Source organism: Ahaetulla prasina, chromosome 13 (assembly GCF_028640845.1).
Source record: "Ahaetulla prasina isolate Xishuangbanna chromosome 13, ASM2864084v1, whole genome shotgun sequence".
In the NCBI taxonomy this organism is placed as follows: Eukaryota; Metazoa; Chordata; class Lepidosauria; order Squamata; family Colubridae; genus Ahaetulla; species Ahaetulla prasina.
The window spans coordinates 26,854,668-26,878,666 of record NC_080551.1 but is presented as its reverse complement, the minus strand read 5'-3'; the positions used below and the strand labels follow the sequence as shown (position 1 = coordinate 26,878,666).

At 47.1% G+C, this 23,999-nt stretch overlaps 1 protein-coding gene across 5 annotated transcripts in view; it reads left to right on the top strand.

Annotated features, from left to right (window-relative positions):
* The first annotated feature begins 7,579 nt into the window (after positions 1-7,579).
* UNC13C (unc-13 homolog C) overlaps positions 7,580-23,999 on the top strand; it is a 72,607-nt gene continuing 56,187 nt past the window's right edge. Inside the window, exons 1-2 of one of the 5 annotated variants that reach the window (XR_009152011.1) lie at positions 7,580-8,263; positions 11,379-14,511. Coding sequence is in view for 2 of the 5 variants with exons in the window: in XM_058156248.1 (XP_058012231.1) it covers positions 11,607-14,511 (2,905 nt within the window). In the remaining 3 variants the exon portion in view is untranslated. Of the gene's footprint in view, positions 8,264-11,378; positions 14,512-23,999 lie in introns of those variants that run through there. The other 4 variants (XM_058156248.1, XM_058156249.1, XM_058156250.1 and 1 more) reach the window with 4 other exon arrangements.

Genomic DNA, 23,999 nt, shown 5'->3' with positions numbered 1-23,999 from the left:
ACGAATCAAAAAGAGGGCTGTAAAAATATTTACAGACCCCTCACATCCTGGACATAAATTGTTTCAACTCCTATCCCCATAATGATGCTATAGAGCACTGCACACCAGAACAACTAGACACAAGAACATTTTTTCCCAAATGCCATCGCTCTACTAAACAAATAATTGCCTTAACACTGTCAAACTATTCACATCAGGCTGCATTACTATTGCTATTGGTCTTCTCATCGTTCCTGTCACCCATCTCCTCCCACTTGTGACTGCATGACTGTAACTTTGTTGCTTGTAACCTTGCGATTTATATTGATATTGTTTCTAGCTTATTGTACCATATGAATGTCACTGGGTGTTGTGCCTTGTGATTTTTGACGAGTGTATCTTGTCTTTTTATGTACACTGAGAGCATATACACCAAAGGCAAATTCCTTGTGTGTCCAATCACACTTGGCCAATAAAGAATTCTATCTATAAATAATTCTATTACTTGTGCCTCTGCTAGCAGTAAAGCCCTGTAACAACCAGTCTTGGTGACATTGTTTGGGATGAGTTTGACCCTGTGGCTCCCGAGGACATGGACAGGTTGTTGGGTAGGTTGAATGCCACCACGTGTTTACTGGACCCGTGCCCCTCCTGGCTGGTGCTGGCCACTCAGGAGGTGACACGAGGCTGGCTCCAGGCGATTACGAGTGCTTCTTTGGTGGAGGGTGTCTTTCCGGCCGCCTTGAAAGAGGCGGTGGTGAGGCCCCTCCTCAAGAAGCCTTCCCTGGACCCGGCTGTTTTAGGTAATTATCGTCCGGTCTCCAACCTTCGCTTCGCGGCGAAGGTTGTAGAGAGTATGGTGGCATATCAGTTTCCCTTACACCTGGATGAAACTGTCTATCTAGACCCGTTCCAGTCCGGTTTCCGGCCCGGTTACAGCACGGAGACGGCTTTGGTCGCGTTGGTGGATGATCTCTGGAGGGCCAGGGATAGGGGTTGTTCCTCTGCCCTGGTCCTATTAGACCTCTCAGCGGCTTTCGATACCATCGACCATGGTATCCTGCTGCGCCGGTTGAAGGGATTGGGAGTGGGAGGCACCGTTTATCGGTGGTTCTCCTCCTATCTCTCCGATCGGTCGCAGACGGTGTTGACAGGGGGGCAGAGGTCGGCTCCGAGGCGCCTCACTTGTGGGGTGCCGCAGGGGTCGATTCTCTCGCCCCTTCTGTTCAACATCTATATGAAGCCGCTGGGTGAGATCATCAGTGGCTTCGGTGTGAGGTACCAGCTGTACGCGGATGACACCCAGCTGTACTTTTCCACACCGGGCCACCCCAACGAAGCTATCGAAGTGCTGTCCCGGTGTCTGGAAGCCGTACGGGTCTGGATGGGGAGAAACAGGCTCAAGCTCAATCCCTCCAAGACAGAGTGGCTGTGGATGCCGGCATCCCGGTACAGTCAGCTGAGTCCACGGCTGACTGTTGGAGGCGAGTCATTGGCCCCGATGGAGAGGGTGCGCAACTTGGGCGTCCTCCTGGATGAACGGCTGTCTCTGGAAGATCATTTGACGGCCGTCTCCAGGAGAGCGTTCTACCAGGTTCGCCTGGTGCGCCAGTTGCGCCCCTTTCTAGACCGGGATGCCCTATGCACGGTCACTCACGCCCTCGTGACGTCTCGCCTGGATTACTGCAACGCTCTCTACATGGGGCTCCCCTTGAAGGGCATCCGGAGGCTGCAGTTAGTCCAGAATGCGGCTGCGCGGGTGATAGAGGGAGCCCCTCGTGGCTCCCGTATGACACCTATCCTGCGCAGACTGCACTGGCTACCTGTGGCCTTCCGGGTGCGCTTCAAGGTTCTGGTAACTACCTTTAAAGCGCTCCATGGCATAGGGCCGGGTTATTTACGGGACCGCCTACTGCTACCGAATACCTCTCACCGACCCGTGCGCTCTCACAGAGAGGGACTCCTCAGGGTGCCGTCAGCGAGGCAGTGTCGTCTGGCGACGCCCAGGGAAAGGGCCTTCTCTGTGGGGGCTCCCACCCTCTGGAATGAACTACCCCCAGGACTTCTTCAACTTCCGGACCTCCGAACCTTCCGTCGTGAGCTTAAAACACACTTATTCATCTGCGCAGGACTGGATTAGATTTTAAATTTATTGGTTTTAAATGGGTTTTATTTTTTATATTGTTTTTAAACATTCGGCCTTTTAGAATAAGTTTTTTAATTGTTATTTTAATCTGTATTTATGTGTTTTTATTTGCCTGTGAACCGCCCTGAGTCCTTCGGGAGATAGGGCGGTATATAAATACGATTAATAATAATAATAATAATAATAATAATAATAATAATAATAATAATAATAATAATAATAATAATAATAATAATAATAAATTGTAAGACTAGCAGAGGGTGCCCACAAATACCCAGGACAAAAACTCCTTAATTTCAGAACACATAGACAGACTCAACCATAGTTTCAATTGGGAAAGTGTGAGTATCCTACGCCTAAGACTAGACCAAGCTAAAACTAGATCAAGCTAAATCCCCAAAATGTTCAGGAATTCCTAGAAGCTTGGCATTCAGACAAATCAGCCATCAGCATGCACATAGAAATAAATTACATTTTCACATCATTCAAAAAAGACAATAAAACCCAGGAGCATATAAAGAGATTGTATAATGTGTTGCTTGAAATAGATTCGGAAAAGGATTTGGTAAAGGACTGTATGATAAAATGGGCACAGAATATTCAGGAACCAATAATGTTGGAAACATGGGAGAAAATCTGGGTTAGAAATGTTAAGTTTACACAAGCACAGAATTTAAGGGAAAATTTTTATAAGATGTTTTATAGATGGCACTTAGATCCCAAAAAATTATCACGTATGTATCCTAATATCCAAGCGAAATGTTGGAGGTGTGATTGTGATGACGCTACATATTTTCATATTTGGTGGACTTGCAAGAAAATTAAGGTCTTTTGGATAAGAATTTGGTGGATTATTCAAAATGTACTGAAGAAGAAGATAAAGTTCCTGCCACAATTTTTCCTTTTGGGAATTATAACGGATTGTACAGGGATTGAGACTAAATTGATTCTGAATTTAATAACAGCAGCAAGACTGTTGATTGGACAATACTGGAAGAAAGAAGAGGTACCTACAATAGAAGAATGGATACTGAAAGTCATTAATTTGGCTGAGATGGCTAAAATCTCAGCTTTTTTAAAAGACAATACGCAGGAAAGATATTTAATTGAATGGAAAAAATGGATTGATTATCTACAAAATAGATATCAGATTAAGAAATATCAGATTGCCTTTGAATAATTAGAAAGTTATTTTATGTAATGGGGAGGGGGTTGGGAGATGAAAAGCTTTGGATGTGGTTAATTGGATTGGAAGGGAAAATTTTATTCTATGTTTGGTTTATGTATAACAATACCTTGTGATTGACCCGGGAAGCGGGGAAGGAGGGGAAGGGGTTTTTGGGAGGAGGGGGAAAAAGGGGGGGAAAATGTCTTTGTTTTTTTAAAAACTCTTTCAATAAAAAAAAAAGACAATAAAAAGAGAACAAAAAGACCAGAAGACATCCTCTCCAGCTGCTAACACTCAGATAAACAGGGGTTAACATCCGACAAACATTAAGCAGTAAAAGATATCCTAATCAAGGAACTACCAAGGAGAAAACCACATTGCTACCAACACTGGCAGGTCAACAGGGAGCAAACCCCAAACTCACTAGCACTGATGATGTTGAGTAATGAAACATCTGCAAGCAAACAACCAAGCTCAGAGAGCACCAAGTATTCCACAGTTCAACATTGAGCCAGAGAGATTCTCTTTATTGGTACTGGAAAATAACCTTGAACAGCCTGACAGATACCCATAGCTGAGTATCATCAGAAGGTGATGGCACTTAACTCTGTACCAACAAGTTCCCTTGCCCGGTGGCTTCATACAGAAGTTAAATAGGACAGCAGGGAAAGAGTTGAGTCCTCCAGATCCTGCAAAGCAGAAGTTTGGGGCCAGACCTCTCTACCAACACTGACTAGAACTGAAGGAAAAAGGCTAACAAAAGTATATCCCTACTTCTTTAAACTGCTCCAAAGGCTATGATGATTGATGGCACCGAAGGCTACTGAAAGATCAAAGAAAAGTTGATCTATAACTCTTCTCCATCCCATATTCATATCATTTTTCCTTACTTGGAAGTTTGCATATGTTTCTTTTGAAATTTGTCTAGCTACATTTTGCCCAAAGTTCCTGTTTGCCAAAATCCTCCTGAATCTTGATATTATCCTTTAAGCCAGGGGTAGTCAACCTTTTTATACCTACCGCCCACTTTTGTATCTCTGTTAGTAGTAAAATTTTCTAACCGCCCACCAGTTCCACAGTAATGCGCCATGTATCATCGACTGCGTATGCCTCTCACGCATCGTGGATTAGGTTGGGGGAGGGGCACCAGCTACCAGCTCTGCTTGTCTGTTACAGCTGGGTAGTGTGGGAGGAGATGCGCAAGCTATTCTGGGATGAGGCTTTTTTGTTTGCGGTCGCACTATAGCGCCATTTAATTTTACTTACATAACGTGAACTAAACTTATGCGCAGCCGATACAAATAGTATATTTTCAGAAATTTAAATTGTCACAGGGAATTTTATGAAAACTTAATGAAAATGTTTTTAAATAATGCTATGAAATTTTTTAAAAAGTCAATTAAATTAAAAAAGAGGAAAGTGCTTCAATATCGGACAAAACCCCTACCGCCCACCATGAAAGCTGGAACGCCCACTAGTGGGCGGTAGGGACCTCGTTGAATATCACTGCTTTAAGCTATTTTTTATTGACCCACCTTTGTATTGCTTACAAATGTTATAATTGTATTTCCTAATCCCCATCCAAGTAATTTGAAAATATATTGAACAGCACAGGCCTAGAGCAGAGTCCTGCAGTCTGATACTTAACATTTCCCTCCAGCCTAGACATACACTTGCTGGCTACGGTTCTTCCACCATCCATGTCCATAAAACAGCAGCAGAATTCAAGCCCCACTTTGTCATATATACCATGGGAGATCTTGTTGACTGCTTTGCTGAAGTCATGATATGATATCCATCACATTCCTGCTGACAACTAAACTGGTCCCTGTCAAAAAAATATCAGGTTTGGCCACAATTTATTCTTGATAAAGGTATGCTGGCTCCTGACAAGCAGTATATTATTTTCTAAATGCTCACAGACAACTGTTTAATCATTTGTTCCAGAATTTTGTGAGGGTCAATCTCATGAGTCCCTTGGGAGATAGGGCGGTATATAAATACGATTAAATAAATAAATAAATAAATAAATGCTAACGAGCCCATAGTTCTACCCCTTTCCCACTTTTTGTACAGAGGGAGAGGATTTTCCCCTTTCTAGTCCACTGATACAACTCCAGTGCTCCATGAAGATGTTGCAAAGATTGCAGAAAGGGGCTCATGTGGCATTTGCAAGCTCCTCAAGACTCTGAGCTGTGACTTCTCTGGTTCCAGACCTGAGACAAAACTCTACCTCTGCTTGACCCATCATCAGGACATCATCGTCCCTAGCACCAGCACCAGCATCCCCAGCCTCTTCTTAAATGCAGAACTGGGTGATGTCACCCTCCACCCCCTCCCATTGCAAATGCACCCCTAAACCCCTAGTTTAGGAAGCTCTATTTTGCTCTGCTTCAAAATAGAATAGAATAGAATAGAATAGAATAGAATAGAATAGAATAGAATAGAATAGAATAGAATAGAATAGAATTTTTTATTGGCCAAGTGTGATTGGACACACAAGGAATTTGTCTTGGTGCATATGCTCTCAGTCTACATAAAAGAAAAGATACGTTCATCAAGGTAAAACATTTACAACACAAATGATGGTCAATATATCAATATAAATCATTAGAATTTCCAGCAACAAAGTTACAGTCATACAGTCATAAGTGGAAAGAGATTGGTGATGGGAATGATGAGAAGATTAATAGTAGTGCAGATTTAGTAAATAGTTTGACAGTATTGAGGGAATTATTTGTTTGGTGGCCTTCGGGGAAAAACTGTTCTTGTGCCTAGTTGTTCTGGAGTGCAGTGCTCTATAGCGTCGTTTTGAGGGTAGGAGTTGAAACAGTTTATGTCCTGGATGTGAGGGGTCTGTAAATATTTTCATTCTTTTCACTCCAAAGCCCTTGCAAGTGAACAGCTGGTGCGGACTCACAGTCATCCAGTTCAGGTGCATTTTGATCCTGAAGGACATGTGCCGAGCAGCTCTTTGGAGATGACTGGTGGGAAGAGGGACGGCACAAATATTGGAAAGATAAGTTCCTGTGCAGGACAGAAGATGGGACCTGGGAGTGGAGGGCAGCTTTCTAGAGCTTGATGAACCACTTGGACCTCTGTACTTGTCAGTTGCTGGCACAAACTATTTATCTTTCCCACTCACTTTGTTAGAAAGTAGGGAAAGTGTGCCTTATTTTATTACATGCTAATCCATAAAAATCCCCAGACAGTTTGTTGGCAGGACTAGACCTCAATGGTCTTTTAATTCCACCATAGATTGATAATCTTGTAATTGACTTTAGCAGATGGTCTCTGGAGCCACATTCTAAAATACAAGCTGCTGCAACGCCATCAGCGAGTGACAACGTAACAGGTCCCCAGGGCAACCTCTGAGGGCACTTCAGCCAAAGAAGCCAGAAGAGTCCCAAACTCAACAGGTTGAATGAGCCCTAAGCAAACTGGTGGAGCTTCTCCTCAAAAGGCCCCATTGGGAGAAGACCGAGTGCAAATCCTGCTTGAATGGACCTGCACAGTTCTTTCCCCTATTGGTGACCTCATTCAGAAAAGTAGGTAACTAAATGGCTTTATTGGTGTTTACACTTTTGACATATGAAGTGTTAGGCAATCCCTTCACCCCACAGAAGCCTCAAATTCCATTGCTTGCAGTGGGCCTGGGGACTCCCCACAAAGGGTTAGGGAAACGGGGGCATGAAGGCCGATGCCTGCCAAGCCAGAGAGGCCATGACCTTTGGTGCCCAGCGAGCTCTGCAACCAAGTAGGGCTGGCCATCTCAGAGTGAAGCCCTGCAGGGCTGGAGGAAAATGGGGCTGTCCTTGTTTCAGGATGTGTTAAGAGCTGCCATCAATGGGTGGATTAGCCATTCCCACCCCCATGTCACCCGTTGGCAGAAACAACACAACAAATCACTTTCCTTAAGAGGGGGAGGGGCTGGGAAGGTTTCACCCTCGATCAAAACCAGCTCCAGGCAGAGGGACCCTTGGGCACCCAAAGGGAACCCAGCAAGAGCTGGCCGTCGAGGTCCGGCGCTCCCCCGGAGTCGAGCCGAAAGCCTTGTGCTCCTTTGGAAGGAGCCTGGCCCGGCAGACTCGTCGGAGGTTCCTTTGCGGCTGACCAGGGCGCCAACTCCGCCAGGCTCCCCCGGGAGGCGATCTCCGCACCGCGCAGCCCCTGTAGTCACTTAAGGGGGGGCCAAGCGGTTGTCTCCCCCACCGCCGTCACCTAACTGCAACACCTCAGAAGAGCCGGGGAGGCTTTGCTGCACACGCGGCAAACCTGGCGGGAAGGGGGAATTTAGCCTCTGCCCCTTTCCTGACCGGGCCGCCGCTGAATCCAGCCTTTGCCGCGCTCTTCCTCAGCAAGCCTCGGCCGGTCAGGGGGCCGCACCTCCCCAGCTCTCTCGCCATAGACGCTGCTCTGACCGTGTCCCGCGCTTTGCAGATGTGTAGTGCCATCGGGGCTGGAGGCTCGATCACAGCCGAAGCAACGGGCTTCAGCCGAGCCTTCCCGCGGGCGCTGGAGGAAAAGCGTCGCCTCCATTACAGGTGGAGCGCGAGGCCGGACGCCGCCCTGCCCGATGCGCTTCCTCTGGAGCTGCGGGCGCGCATCCCCTGGCGCGGGCGGAGACGAGGCCCCGAGGAGCGGGGGCGGTGCCGGAGAGAAGCGCTCCGCCCGCGCCGGGCTCTGCCTTCAGAGCAGCCTCAGCCTCAGCACCAGCACCAGCAGCGTCGGGAGTCAGCTGGCTACGCTCTCAGCACGCGCTGAGGAACCGCCCGGCGGCGGAGATAGCTTTGGCGCCGCACTTGAGTCGGCGCTCGCTCGCTCGCTCGCTCCCTCGCTCTGCGGGCCCACGGGCGTCGCCGCCGGCGCCTCTCCTGGCCGCGGCTCTAGCCCGCAACCGAGCCCAGCCGCTTGTGCCAGCCCGGCCGAGGCGCTCCGTTTGCAGGCTTGCAGCCGCCCAAGTTTGGCCGGTAAGTTCCCGCGGGGCTGTCGCGGGGCACGCGCGGGAGGCCGGCCGAGGTTCACTTTCCAGGCGCCCGGTCTGCCTGGTACAGGTGCTGCCTGCCGGTGCCAGGCAGACCGGGGGGCTGCCTCCTCACACCGGAGAGGCGCCGCGGTTTCCTCCGGCCGGTAGCCTCGCCTCGGCTTGGCCGTGCAGGCGCTCTGGGAGGCTAGCGAGACGCGGCGCCTCTTTGGGGGCGGGAGGCCCGCAGCTGCGGCCCGAGCAAGGAGGCCTCTCGATGCGAGCGACCCCGCCCCGCGCTCGAGGTTTGGGCGCGCTCGGCGTCTCTCTGGGGATCGAGGGAGGGTGGCGAGCGACCGGTCGCTGAGGCGGTGGCTCCACCTTCGGAGCTCCCTGCCTCCCTCGGGACATCGCTGGCGCCCCGCCCCTCCGGACCCCTGAGAGCGGGACCAGGGCGGCGGGAACGGTCGCCCCTAGGCCGTCCGCGGTTGCTGGCCGAAGCAGGGGGATCGAGCGGCTCGGCCCCTTTTGGCCGAGGCAGGGCTTTCCGAGGCGCGGCTCTGGCCCCGCCGCAGAAGAACCCGAGCGGGGTGGTCGGCGGGGCCGCTTTCCCGCGAGCGCGAAGCTCTTCCCGGAGGCCGTCTCCCCCGCAGCAGACGGTGGCGCCAAATGCGGGGAGCGGTGTGGTTGAAGCTGCCTGGGAGTCCCGGGTGCAGATTCGCTTTGAGGACCGGAATGAAGCGCATCCGGTCGCGGAGAAGAGGGAAGAAATATTTCGCTCTACTCCGTTTGGTTGTTAGTGTCCAGCCCGCAAAAACAAGGCAGGATGAATGCGATAGGAAGGCAGCCCAGCGTGAAGGTTTCCTCCCGGATTTGCTGCAATATTTACTTTGTACACCATCCTTGCAGCCCAAAGCTGTGGCCCTCGGGGGAGGCTGTCCCTTGCCCTCCCAAAGGGTCTTTCCCCTTGTCCTGGCCCACAGAAGGACCCAAGGCCGGCCAGGGGAGCACAACGCTGTGCCTAGGAAATACTGTTAAGGCCAAGCATGCTGCAAAGGCAGGCAGTATAACAACAACTCCTGTGATGCAGCTGCTGGTCTCCGGCCAATCTCTCGTCTTCCCAGTTCCTCTTTCTTCCTCCTTCCTTGGCAGAGCAGCAGACCAGGCACTTTGGGCTGCCAGGCGTGAATGCTTGCGTGAATGTTCATCAAACATTCTTCAGATCAGGAAAGACATCAGGATGCCTGCCTGTCCTCTGGTGTGGCCTTGGACTTGGGGTCTCCCAAGGGAGGCTTGGTAGTCTCTCGCTTCTGAGCGGCATTAATCAAAATGGACACGTGACCACAAGCTGTCCTTCAGCAGCCTAGTCACAGTGCCTTTTCACGTGTTTGCTGACCTCAAAAGCCCAGTTTGGTTCTTTTTTTATTTTGCATTGCAGCTTGTTTAAAATTCACAAATGCCCTGCAAGGACTGAAGTGAACTTGACTGGTGCAGGGCCATCCTGTCTTGACGATCACAACATGCTTTCTGGTCTACAAGCCCTTTAAAATCATAGCTGGTCCAAAATGTGGGTAAGCAGCACAGGGTACAAATGTTGCACGAAGCCTGTGCTGAAGGAACCACTCTGTTTACTGTGCTTGGTGTTAAGAAATGCAGAAGATCTTTTGAAGACGTTGTAGTAGTGCAGCCTTGCACTTGGCCACAGACTGGACTAGATGATCTTTAGGGACCTAGCCTTCTGCAATTCTGAGCCCCCACTGTCAGAGAGCCTTCTTTCTGGCAGGAAGAAGAAAAATTCCAGACTATGAAATACACTGGGAGAATTTGAACTTACCGTAATTAACTTTGAACTAACTTAATTTAAATGTGTTTAATATTTTAGAAATGTAACTATAATCTGAGGATTTCCTAAGGAATCAACAACTCTTCATATTTGCCATATTGGCAAAAATAAAATGGAAATTAGATGTAATTAATATAATAAGAAAATAATAATTTATTGTGCTCTTATGCTCCTTATAATCATATTTTTAGAATGGAAAATAAACAGTCTAATTGAACAAAAAAAACCATGTTTACTGAATTTTGTTCTCTGAGTTATAGCTATTATTAGCACTTCATTTTTAATATCTTGATAGATTTTTGATTCTAAGAAAAGTCTTGTTTGAATTAAGACACACTTTCTGTTCTTTTATATAGTAATCCTGTATACAGAGAAAATTATGGTGTTCTGATACTGTAAAAAACTTTTAATTATTTGTATCCTGTCTGATTGTTTTATATTCACCATTATTTCAAAAAATTGCAGGCTTTTTTTTACTCTTTTCCCTTCCTCCTCCTCCTCCTTAAGTAGAAGAAGTATTGAGGAGAACAAATTCCTTTTTCTTTTTCTTTATTTTTTTTCTTTTTCTTTTCCCTTGACGTCTAGAGCTTTTCTTTCAAATTATCTCTGCGACTACATATTGCATAACAGTCTTTTGCATCGTACCACTTAGAGGGTTGCTATAGGAAATTTTCTTGTGCTGCACTTGTTTTAGCAATGCTAAGACAGAATAGGTGGATGTAAAGACAAAGGCATAATCAGATCTGGGTACTCTCTGAATATGAGTAAAGTTCTCCTGACTTCTCAGTGATGCAATTAAAAAAAAAGTGTAAAGTGCAAATCTGCCTATGTGTGGTCAAAAGAATTACTAGCAAGCAGTCTCTCTATAGACTACATTTAACTGCCCAACCGCAAATAGCTTTGAGCAAAACATTTTGCATATTTGAGGCCTGCTGACTTTAATGTTTCTTTTTAACAAGAGTCCTATCTAAAAACACAGCTGTAAAGGTTCTGTTGAGGAGCTCCAATTTGATACATCACTTATTTTTTTAAAAATATTTTTCTAACCCCAAAACTGACAGTTTGTTGAAATGTACATGAAAACAACTTATCTAACTTTCTGTCTGGATCAGTTTTTCTTCTGTAAATAGGAAATGCAGTTTCTCCAAATGTCATAAATTACTTTTTAAATAATTCTATGTATTAAAATGTCAGATGAGCAAGTGTTCAGTATTTTTGACATGTATAACATTATGAATTTAGTTTGGAAGTCATAATAAAAATGTTCTTTGCTTTTTAGATGCTGAAGGGAGCAACGGAAAATAGAACCAGGATTTTTCAGACTTGTGCAATCCTTCCTGAAGCTGTTTCTGGCTTTTGACTTGCCAACCATGGTTAACACATAACAGTGTGTATTGTCCTGGCTCATTAAGAGAGCCCTGCCTCATCTTAAGTTGGAAGCACACAAATGGTTGCGTCAAGAAGGAACTGCTGTCTTTGTGGGGAAGGATAACTGAGCTTGCCTTCCATGGTTTCTGCTCTCCTCCAGAACCGAAACCTTTTTTACATACCCAGGATTTACAAAGGAATGTTTACAAAGAAGTTGGAAAACAATACAAAGAACAAACAAGAGGGCTGTCAAAGCAAAAAGGAATTAAATATTTCCCAAATTGGACAAGTAAAGCTATTCTCAATTAGTTTAAAAAGCACAGTAAAAAAAATAGCTAAGCATACCTCTGTTCGCAATTGGTCAGCTAAAGAGGAGAGAAATAACCACGGATTTTCTCTGTCTCCAACTTTCAGCTATCGGGCAGCTATTGCAAATGGATTGCAACAGAGAATTTTCTTAAATAAGAATGAAGATCCTTTTCAAGACGCATCTTCTAACGAGAGCTCATTCTCAGAATTTTTAAGTAAAGCCAAAGACCAAAACAGGAGCAAAGAGTATTCATCTCACACAATGCCCATGAGACGCAACAGGAAGAGTGTGAGTAGCCTTGCCCCTTCAGATGGCAGTTCTGAAGGGGACCGCACACTGCATAACCTCAAGCTCGGTGCTTTACGGAAGTTGAGGAAATGGAAGAAGAGCCAGGAGTACGTCTCCTCAGACTCCGAGCTTAGCATGTGGAAAAAAACCTGGGGCCTGAGGAGCAAGTCTTTGGACAGAACTGCTCGCCCGCCAAAGTCCAGCACCTTGGAAGCCAGCTTCAGTTCCACTGGTTGCATCAGTCAGACCCACGATGTGATGGAAATGATATTCAAAGAGCTTCAGGGGATCAGTCAAATAGAAACGGAGCTCTCCGAATTGAGGGGACACGTCAATGCCCTCAGAGAGTCCATTGATGAGATCTCCAGCAATGTGGAAGTTGTGCAGAATGAAATTGAACAGTTGAGGACTGGATTTGTACAATCACGAAGGGAGACACATGATATATATGATTATATCAAGCAACTTGGACACGCAGGAAGCAAAACCAGTCTTAGATTTTTAAATGTGCCAGAGGAGAAGTTTGAGAATGTTGAGCATGTAGTGCACAGAATATTAATAGAGAAAATGGGATTCTCGGAGGCTCAAAATTCTGTCAAAATAGAATTTGCACAGCGACTGGGACAACAGAGAGACTGTCCTAATGCCAAGCCACGGGCCATTCTTGTTTATTTTGAAACATCCCAGCACAGAGACTTGGTTCTGAAAAAGTCTTACAAGCTTAAAGGGACTGGGATTGGGGTTTCAGCTGAAATTCTGCCCCGAGATTCAAGAGAGCGGAAGCAGAGAAGCCTCCCTTCATCTCAGACGTATGAGAGCATGGATCTGAAATGCCTAGCTACTGATCTCAGAGCCAGAGAGCAGGATTGGGAATTGCTTGATAACCATGGCAAAGAACTGGAATCTGATATCAGTCGGAACAGTTATGCAAAAATATCCAAATCTGCACCACAAATGAAAAGAAGTTCTGCAAAAGACAAGGGAGATGTTCTTAAAAGGGCTCCAGGTGCCAACGCTTTCCCAAGTCAAGGCAGCCCACCGAAGGAAATCAAAGCCAGCAGCTCTTCCAATATGACCTCTCTGTGGCCCTCACAGGATGATTTGGCAGCACTAAAGCTCAGTCATTCAGAGTCTGATTTTTCTAAACTCTGCCAATCTTTTTCTGAAGATTTTTCAGAGAACCAACACTTCATCAAAACGAACGGGAGCTCGCTTTTGTCTTTTTCCGACCGGGAACTCTGGCAAAGAACACAGGGTGACCCCACCGAGTGGACTAGTGATCTGCAGGACCAGGGTTTTAATCCAGAAGGCCCCACTCATAGAGTTGAGAGTGAAATGGAGAATACAGAAACCATTGACAGTGGGGTCAGCAATGGGATGGCATGTGCCTCAGGCGACCGGAGCCATTATAGTAACTCTCAGGTTTCTTTAGAAGATGCGCTTTCGCCATGGAAAGACTGGAATCAGCTAGACCAGAATAGAGACATGGGAGTAGATGCCTCAAGCTACAGACATTTGGGTTCTAACGTAAATGATTTTTCCCACCCACAGGTAAACCTCGGCCAGTTCTCAGATGCCCGGTATGAGGGAGAAAATTATGATTATGCCCTGGACAGTCGCTGCCTCTCTGGGGGAGGGTCCACTGCTGAAATGCAGTGGTCTGACCAGCTCACTGAGCAGCAGCAGGAGGCTAGAGCCAATGCCCTCTTTCCCACCCAAACCAGGAAGCCTGTGATGTATCGAAGCCAAAGTGAATTGCCCAGCACGGATGCTGAGGAAGGGCCTCCCAAGACTTGGCAGAGCCGGCTGAGCATTGACCTTTCAGACAAAACCCTCCTCTTTCCCAAATTTGGAAATACCCTGCAACGGGCAAGGTCAGCTTTGGAAGTGGTGTGGACTAAGAGCACCCAGAGTTTAAGTGGCTGTGAGGACAGTGGGTCATCTTTTATGGGGAGATTTCGGACACTGTCTCAATCTACCGCTAATGAATCAAGCACCACCTTGGACTCTGACATTTATACAGAGGCATCCTATTACCGAGCTGAAGATGGGGAAGATCCCAGCGAATCCACAGGCGAGCTTGAAACAGATTATGTGGAAGTCATGGAGCAAGTCCTTGCTAAACTGGAGAGCCGAACGAGTGTAACTGAGTTGGAAAAACAGGTGCAGGAAGGGGAAGAGGAGGTGGCAGCTTTTGCACGAGAAGGCTCTGCTCCTGGTGGCAGTTTGGAGGACCAGGTGGCCGATCAGCATATGTGGGAAGTTGCTGGGGAAGGCATGGTAGTTGGAGATGAACTAGATGTATGTGAAGACGAAAATAAGAATATTCCAGTAGTCCCTGCTAAAGCACCCCTTAAAAAAAAGGGCACTCCATCTTTTAAAGAAGCTGCTCTGAGGGCATACAAGAAGCAGATGAGCGAGCTGCAGGAACAGACACTTGCTGGAGGTAGGGTGGATTTACATTTTGCTTACAAACAGCAATTAATTAAAAAAAGAAAAGGAAAGAAATGTTCAATTATAAGAGTCCTTTTTTTCAGTTGGAATTCAGTGTGTCAGAGAACCAATGGAAATTCTGCTGTAGAATCCGTGACTAACATTGTTACAGGCTATGCCTCATGATCTGAGTTACTGTCAGAGATTTGACGTGTTTTGTCCCACTGAACTAATTAGAGTGAATCAGTTTAAATACAATGATTGTGGCTTTAGGGCAGTGCAGATCAAACTCTTAGTTTGTGACCAACTCCAAGATGGGGGTGGGGATACATTTCCTTGAGGCTACAGAGTATGTTCTTTGTTTTGAAGGTAAAGTAATGTGTGATTATGGCTTAGTATGATACAGCAGGCAATAAATCATGGTTTAGAAATCTTGATGATGTGTAGTATTATGTATCAATGCAGCCAGCATCTTATTTTTAAAATTTATGTTTAATGGGTGCAAATCTCTGTTAAGTCCTCCAGTACCACCTGTGAGAGACCACCTGGAAAATTCTATGGGAAGTGGTTGATTACCTGGAGTATCTGGGGTGAGGCCTCTTACTTTCCCAAACCCTGCTTTGATGCTGATCTCTACTTTTAATGTGAATATAGGGACACATCCAAAAACTCTTAATAATTTGGGGCTAGATTGGTAGCCTGCCTAAATAATGCTGCCTGATGGTCTCAAAACAGTTTAGTACAATTGGCCATGAAATGCTTGCATGGTGCTGTTTAAAGTGTTTTGGACTGGAGTGGTGGTCAGGGTGCTGGATAGGGACTAGAGAAGCCATGATTAAAATTGGGAGCAGTAGACATGGGCTCATCTGCTCCCCTCCAGAGAGATCACTTGGATGGCAGCCAGGTAGATAGAAGCCACTTTCAGTTGGAAGTTTATACATTGCCAGGGTCAGGTCCAGGGGTGAAATCCAGCAGGTTCTGACAGGTTCTGGAGAACCGGTAGCAGAAATTTTGAGCAGATCAGAGAACCAGCAAATACCACCTCTGGCTGGCCCCAGAGTGGGGTGGGAATGGAGATTTTGCAATATCCTTCTCCCAGGAATGGGGAGGGAATGGAGATTTTGCAGTATCCTTCCCCTGCCAAGCCCACCAAGCCATGCCCACAGAACCAGTAGTAAAAAAAATTTGGATTTCACCAGTGGTCAGGCCCACCTTGCTCCTATGACTGATAGCCACCTCCGTTTTCCTGGCTGAATCTGTAGGAAGGATAGGTGAAGGATGCTGAAGGGTGGATGCCCAAAGTGGGGGGCTTCGGATACTCATGTCCGACGTATAAGCAGCCAAGGATTGATAACCAGCAAGGCCACCCTGGAGGCAAAGTGCTCCATTTGGCCGGTTAGGAAGTGCCACGTTAGCTATTTCTCCTTGTGGCGTCAGAGAGCAGATTATCCAAGGAATCCAAACATCTATTTACTGATCATTTTGATTTGGAGAATTCACAGCTGATCACTGCATTGTAAACTGAACAGCCAGGAAAAAACCACAGAAATGACCTTGGAGAAACTATGCAAAAACAGTTAACAGAAGCAAAAGCATCCATTAAGCTTGGGAAACAGAGAAATCAGCTCAGATTAATTCACTGGGAGGGACAGCCCAGCTCTTGAAGTCTCGCCTATATCAGTAAAGTGAGATGGGTTGGGCTGAGAGAGAGGGACTTACACATGACTTTCATGCCTAAGTTGGGACCCTTTCCTAGTCTTTAGGCCAGCATCTTCACCATAGACTAAACTGGTTCCAGTTCCAGTAGAGAAGAAGTTTCATATGGGTGACCTAAAGCAGGAAGAGACTCCATTGTAACTTCGGTTAAGGTTAGGTTCATACCTGGGTGGTGAGGCTGACTGTAATCCCTCTGAGTCCATGGGGAGCTCAGTGGCAAAAGGGCGTCATAGGATACATCCTTCAGGATGGAACTTTTAGAGTCCCACAAGGTAAAGGATGTGGACTTGTGTGTGTTCCGAGTCAGACTGCATGCCTACATTCTAAACCTGAAATAGTGTGTCATTGAACAAGCTCTTGTCTCTCACATTTTCAGGCTTCCTCCTCCATTTGGAGGAAATTCCTTTGATCTGAACAATCCTGGGATGGAATAAACCGAAGGGTAGTTCATTCTGGGAAGGTGTACAAATGAATTTGCAATGCTTGGTCAAAAAACACTTCCTGTGTTAATTGTAAGATACTAGAAATCTTCTGGAGAAAGGGTGCTCTCCACTTAGACCAGGGGTTTCAAACTTGCTAAATGCCAAAGCTTTTTGCAAAGGTCAGCCCCACGAGACCTTTTATGTCTCTTGTGTACAAGTAACGAAGAGTTTTCTGTCTTGCAACTCTCCCCAAGCAGCCCTGAGTGGTATGCGCCTTAGAATATTTGCTTTGAATGAAATTGCCCTCTTTAAATTCTGGCTAGGAAGGTTTTTGGATTTTCTCCATCGCCATGTGTCATCAAACTGACAGATTTCTTATGAGGTCACTTCTGCCCTCCCCAGGATGGCCTAAGGAGGTAACTGGAGATGGCTAGGTAACAAAGGGAACTGCCCCCAACAGTGGAAAGTCTTTTTGAAATTATGGCCACACAGTGACAGGAACATTCATTTGTCTAGAGGCTTAGCAAAGCCAGAACATTATGCAGAGGACAGACAGTTCTGCCCTGTGCCCAGGAGCCAAAGAATTGAAACACGACAAGTGGTAGAAACTTGCAAAGTGGGCAAGAGAAAGGGGTGTAGTAATAGTAATATAGTATGTATGTGCTTATTATTTATTTATAGGCCTAGTTGCAACAAGCAATGGGGTGAGATAGAGCATGGTTCCACAGAAAAATGGTGGTTCAAATTCATAGAATAATACAGTGCAATGTTTAGCTGGGGGAGTCCAACGAAGAATTGACAGGCAAGCAACAGACAGAGGTGCAGTTGCCGTCTGGATCTGCCTATGTGCCATTAAGAACCTCCACTGGCCACCGTTAGTTCTTAGGCAAAAAGTACACCAAATCTAGTGAGTTTGGAAATTTTTTTTTGTTTTTGTTTACATTTATACCCCGCCCTTCTCCGAAGACTCAGGGCGGCTTACAGTGTATAAGGCAATAGTCTCATTCTATTTGTATATTTTTACAAAGTCAACTTATTGCCCCCCCAACAATCTGGGTCCTCATTTTACCTACCTTATAAAGGATGGAAGGCTGAGTCAACCTTGGGCCGGGCTTGAACCTGCAGTAATTGCAGGCTTTGTGTTCTTAATAACAGGCTTTACCAGCCTGCGCTATTCACCGGCCCTATTGTGAAATTGTGAAGGACTGTCTGTCACCCTGGATTCGTTTGGTTTGTTTCTTTCCCTGATGGCCTATTTCCAATCTCTACCCCAGCAGTTCTTTGTAAGGGTTTGGGCTATGGGCAGGAGATGGGTCTTCTTGGCATGCGGCTTTTGCTCGGGGGAGCCAGTGGAGAAGTCAACAAAGACTTGTCTGTCAAAGAAACATTGGAGAATGATCTAGGATGGTCTCTAATAGGGTGCCTAGAAACTGAGATGAGGATCCAACAATGTGACCTCATCCCCTTGTGACAGATTTATTTAGTTATTTATTTTATTAGATTTTTATACCGCCCTTCTCCCGAAGGACTCAGGGCGGTGTACAGCCAAATAATAAAACCACACAATATACACATTAAAACAGAAACTTAAAACCAAGCATATTACATAAATGGCCAAAATTTAAAACAATCAATTTAAAACCCTAAAATTCATAAATAACCCCAATTAAAAACCCCTTGTGACAGATAGTGCTGACTAATCCTCAGTGTTTAAAATTCTACATTCTCACATGAAACCTCACGTAGTTCAGCGTGCAAGATTTGGAGCTTCTTATCCAGCTTATTTCTTTCTGCTGTGGTTGAGAGCAGGACCAAACCTTACAGATGACAGAGGCCAGGAAATCCCCAGTCTTGGGGGAACAAATGATGGAAACAAATGGTGGTCCTTTATGCTGCATCTTCTGACCAGGAAGGTGCACAGTGTAATCTGCCCTCCAACTTGTGATCCACTGATTGAAATTTCTCTTCTCTTCTCTTCTGTCAACCAGCTATGATTTTGCTTTGGTCTTCTCTGGATCAGACCACTGCTATTCATTTGTTACGCGTCATAATCCTCTCAATTGGGCACAGAACATTAGATGCTTTTGCCTGCTGCTAGTAAGATAATATCCTCCAGGCAAACTCTGCATTGGAGTAATGACTTTAGAATAATTTAGTGCCACCATCCTGGGGCTGTGGCAACAGCTGTCCGGGCAGACAAATCCAGGGAGTCGGTGAGTGGGTCCTTCCTTTTCTCTGCTTGGGTTCCTGAGATCACAGGAATTGTCCGGATGGGATTCAATACTTCTCTGGGCCACCACAATACTTGCTGCATCTTCTGACCAAGAAGGTCCTTTATTTACAAGGTGGACAGGAAATGTTTCCTGGCCCCAAATACGTGAGACAAAGGCTGCGTGGAGAGTAGGCTGGTGAGGACAAATAGGCTGAGAAGAGAGCAGCTGATTTCAGCACCATCCCCCGGACATCTTCACCCTGTCACTAGTTCCAAACTACTAGCTCTTTTCACAGAAGTCTTCCTGGTTGGTGCTCTGTGTCTTTTTGGGATACACCCTTGGTTAAAATGCATAATTTATAGCTCACTAGATGTCAGGATACAGGAAGCTTTAAATCTAATAATAATAATAATAATAATAATAATAATAATAATAATAATAATAATAATAATAATAATAATAATAATAATAATAATAATAATATTTTTATTTATAGACCGCCCTTCTCCCAAAGGACTCAGGGCGGTGTACAGCCACAAATAAAATACAGAAAGAAAACAACAATACAAAACTAAAAACAACCCTTAAAAAACCTATTTAATTTGACTACTTATAGATAAAAATATTCCCTCTAAAATTTACTAAAAAATTTAAAACCCATAAATCAATTTAATAATATAAAATTTAAGCGAGTCCAGCAAGATGAAATAAGTAGGTTTGGTGGACTTGTAAGGACATAAAGGCCTTTTGGATAAAAATTTGGTGGATTTTACAAAATGTTTTGAAAAAGAAGATAAAGTTCCTGCCGCAATTTTTCTTGTTGGGAATTATTACGGATTGTACAGTAATTGAGACTAAATTGATTTTAAATCTAATAACTGCAGCAAGATTACTAATAGGACAATATTGGAAGAAAAAAGAAGTACCAACAATAGAAGAATGGATATTGAAAGTTGCCAATTTGGCTGAGATGGCGAAGATATCAGCTTTTTTGAAAGACAATACGCAAGAAAGATACTTAAAGGAATGGAAAAAATGGATTGACTATATTCAACGTAGATATCAGACTAAGAGTTATCAGACTGTTTTTGAATGATTATGATGTATTATTTTTGATTGCTTTTGGGGAAGTTAGGAATTGATGATTGTAGGGGTATAATTAAGTTGGGACGAAAAATTTTTAGCATATGTTTGTTTTATTTTTAACTATACCTTGTGCTCGTTCCGGGAAGTCGGGGGGGGGGGAGGGGGGTTGCGAAGGGAGGGGGGAGGAGGGGGGGAAAGGGGGAAAAAAATTTTTGTAAAACTTTTTGAATAAAAAAAAAAAAAAGAAATAAGTAGGTTTTAAGTTCGCGGCGGAAGGTCCTAAGGTCAGGTATTTGTCGGAGTCCAGGGGGAAGCTCGTTCCATAGGGTAGGAGCCCCCACAGAGAAGGCCCTCCACCTGGGGGCCGCCAGCCGACATTGCTTGGTTGACAGCACCCTGAGGAGCCCCTCTCTGTGAGAGCGCACCGGTTGTTGGGAGATAGATGTTGGCAGTAGACGGTCCCGTAGGTATCCCGGTCCTAAGCCATGGAGCGCTTTAAAGGTAGTAACTAACACCTTGAAGCGCACCTGGAAGACAACAGGCAGCCAGTGCAGTCTGCGCAGGATAGGTGTTACATGGGAGCTCCGGACTGCTCCCTCAATAACCCGCGCAGCCGCATTCTGGACTAGCTGCAGTCTCCGGGTGCTCTTCAAGGGGAGCCCCATGTAGAGAGCATTGCAATAGTCCAGACGAGAGGTAACAAGAGCATGAGTGACCGTGCATAGGGCATCCCGGTCCAGGAAGGGGCGCAACTGGCGGATCAGGCGAACCTGATAGAAAGCTCTCCTGGAGACGGCTGTCAAATGGTCTTCGAAAGACAGCCGCCCATCCAGGAGCACGCCCAAGTTGCGCACCCTCTCCATCGGGGCCAATGACTCACCCCCAACAGACAGCTGCGTCTGCAGCTGACTGTACCGGGGTGCCGGCATCCACAGCCACTCCGTCTTGGAGGGATTAAGTTTGAGCCTGTTCCTCCCCATCCAGACCCGTACGGCCTCCAGACACCGGGACAGTACTTCAATAGCTTCGTTGGGGTGGCCTGGGGTGGAAAAGTACAGCTGCATGTCATCAGTGTACAGTTGGTATCTCACCCCAAAACCACTGATGATCTCACCCAGTGGCTTCATGTAGATGTTGAACAGGAGAGGCAAGAGAATCGATCCCTGTGGCACCCCACTCATGAGGCGCCTCGGAGTCGATCTCTGCCCCCCTGTCAACACCGTCTGCGTCCGGTCAGAGAGGTAGGAGGAGAACCACCGATAAACGGTGCCTCCCACTCCCAACCCCTCTAACTGGCGCAGCAAGACACCATGGTCGATGGTATCAAAAGCCGCTGAGAGGTCTAATAGGACCAGGGCAGAGGAGTAACCCCTATCCCTGGCCCTCCAGAGATCATCCACCAACGTGACCAAAGTCGTCTCCGTACTGTATCCGGGCCAGAAGCCGGACTGGAACGGGTCTAGATAGACGGTTTCATCCAGGTACTGGGGTAGCTGACGTGCCACCACACTCTCTACAACCTTCGCCGTAAAGCGAAGGTTGGAGACCGGACGATAATTTCCTAAAACAGGTGGGTCCAGGGAAGGCTTCTTGAGGAGAGGTCACACCACCGCCTCTTTCAAGGCAGCGGGAAAGATCCCCTCCCACAGAGAAGCATTAATAATCCCCTGGAGCCAGCCTCGTGTCACCTCCTGTGTGGCCAGCACCAACCAGGAGGGGCACGGGTCCAGTAAACATGTGGTGGCATTCAGTCTTCCCAGCAACCTGTCCATGTCCTCGGGAGTCACAGGGTCAAAATCATCCCAAACCACCTCAACAAGACGGGTCTCGGAACTCTCGTCTGGATCTACCCAATTTTGATCCAATCCGTCCCGAAGCTGAACGATTTTATCGTATAGATAACCGTTAAACTCCTCGGCATGCCCTTGTAGGGGGTCCTCCCGCCCCTCCTGTTGAAGGAGAGAACGGGTCACCCGAAACAGGGCGGCTGGGCGGTTATCTGCCGACGCAATGAGGGAGGAAACATAGGAACGTTTCGCATCCCTCAGTGCCACTAGGTAGGTCCTGCTATAGGACCTAACTAGTGTCCGGTCAGCCTCAGAACGGCTGGATCTCCAGACACTCTCTAGGCGTCTTCTCCGGCGTTTCATCTCCCTCAGCTCCTCGGAGAACCAAGGAGCTGGTTGAGATCGACGCCGGGTCAGAGGCCGCAAAGGCACGACACGGTCCAAAGCTCCAGCCGCGGCCTGTTCCCAGGCCGCGACTAGCTCTTCAGTCGTGCCGTGGGCCAGGTTCTCGGGAGACGGCCCAAGCTCCGTCAGAAACCTTTCAGGGTCCATCAGGCGCCTGGGACGGAACCAACACATTGGTTCCGTCCCCCTGCGGGGGTGGGTAGCGGTCTGAAAGTCCAGACGAAGGAGAAAATGATCTGACCATGACAAAGGCTCAATAAGTAAATCATTTAAAATCAGATCATTCAACCACTGGCCAGAGATAAAAACCAAGTCTAGGGTGCTACCCCCAATGTGAGTAGGGCCATCAATTAATTGAGTCAGGTCCATGGCCGTCATGGAAGCCATGAACTCCCGAGCGATCGAGGATGCCGCGCCAGTTGATGGCAAGTTGAAATCCCCCATGACCAACAGTCTAGGGGTTTCAACTGCCAACCCAGCTAGCAACTCCAACAGCTCGGGCAGGGCTGTTGTTACGCAGCAAGGAGCCAGGTACGTGATCAACAAGCCCACCTGAGTCCTACGACCTCACTTCACATAGAGGGTTTCACACCCAGCTATCTGAGGCACAGTGGTCTTCCTCGGTTCCAGACTCTCCCTAATAATAACCGCCACCCCGCCACCCCTATCTTGGGCCCTCGGCTGATGGAATGCTCGGAAACATGATGGGCACATCTCTATTAGGGGAACCCCCCCTTCAGTGCCCAACCAGGTTTCCGTAATGCCCATAACGTCCGTGGTCCCTTCCTGAATTAGATCTGAAATCAGGGGGGCTTTATTAACCACGGATCTTGCATTGCATAACATCAGCCAAAGGCCCAAGTCCCGGGTACTCTGGCCACTCGGGGAACGGGAAAATTCTGGGGGGCCGGAGCACGCGATCGCTCTTAAATAGCGAGGGCGTACCCCCAAAACCTGATGTGGCCCCCCCTTCCGCCATATCTGCCTCTCCCACATACCGTATTGATAACAGAGCCTTGATAAACTGGAACGAGGCCCTCCCCCGCCACCCTCGGACCTAATAAATTACCGCCGCGAATACTAGCTGGACTCGTCTCCCCCCCCCGACGGGTTTCCCCCCCTACCCACCCTCCCCCCCGCCCCAAACCCGTCAATTTCCACCCTCCCCTTAAAATTCCCATTAAAACTCTCCTTAAAAAAACGATTAAAACAGTTAATTAAAAATCCCCTAAGTCTCCTATTTTTGGCATGCCACCTCTCGGGGTTCCAAAACCCGTCCTCAAGATGGGCCCTCGATAGTGTGGGGGGCCAAACCCGCGAGAGAGGGGAATCTCGCAGGGCAAGAAGGTCAGCCGCTGTGAATGTCCGCATAGTAAGAGTCCGGCAAGCAGGCCCATCCTGGACCAGTCAAGATGGTAACTGACAATACCAGCAATTCCGGGTGAGCCACAGTTGAGGAATAGTTCTTAGGCGATAGATGGATAACACCGCCATGATTCAGTCAGTTCACCAACCCCTCATTATACAGTCCCGAGGGGTGGTTTAAAGAGGAAGGGGGAGGCCGTCACACCGCCAGGCCAGGGGCATCCACTAGGCCAGGCCGCTCAACCGCCAAGCCATCTCTCTCCCAAAATCCAGGGGGGGGGGAAAGCAGGATCTTAAAAAGGTCTTAGAAAGGTCCCCCCCACAGGCGGCCCATAAACATCCTCTAGATGGTAAAGATGATAAAGAGGGGGGCGTCCACTAGGCCCGTGGACAGCCTCCAAGGTGACACAAAGAAGGCGTCCATCGGGCCTATTTGCGACCTCTAAGCTAGGCCGCCCAACTGGCCCGGCCGCTAAGCCGCTGGAATAGGCCGCTGGAATAGGCCAC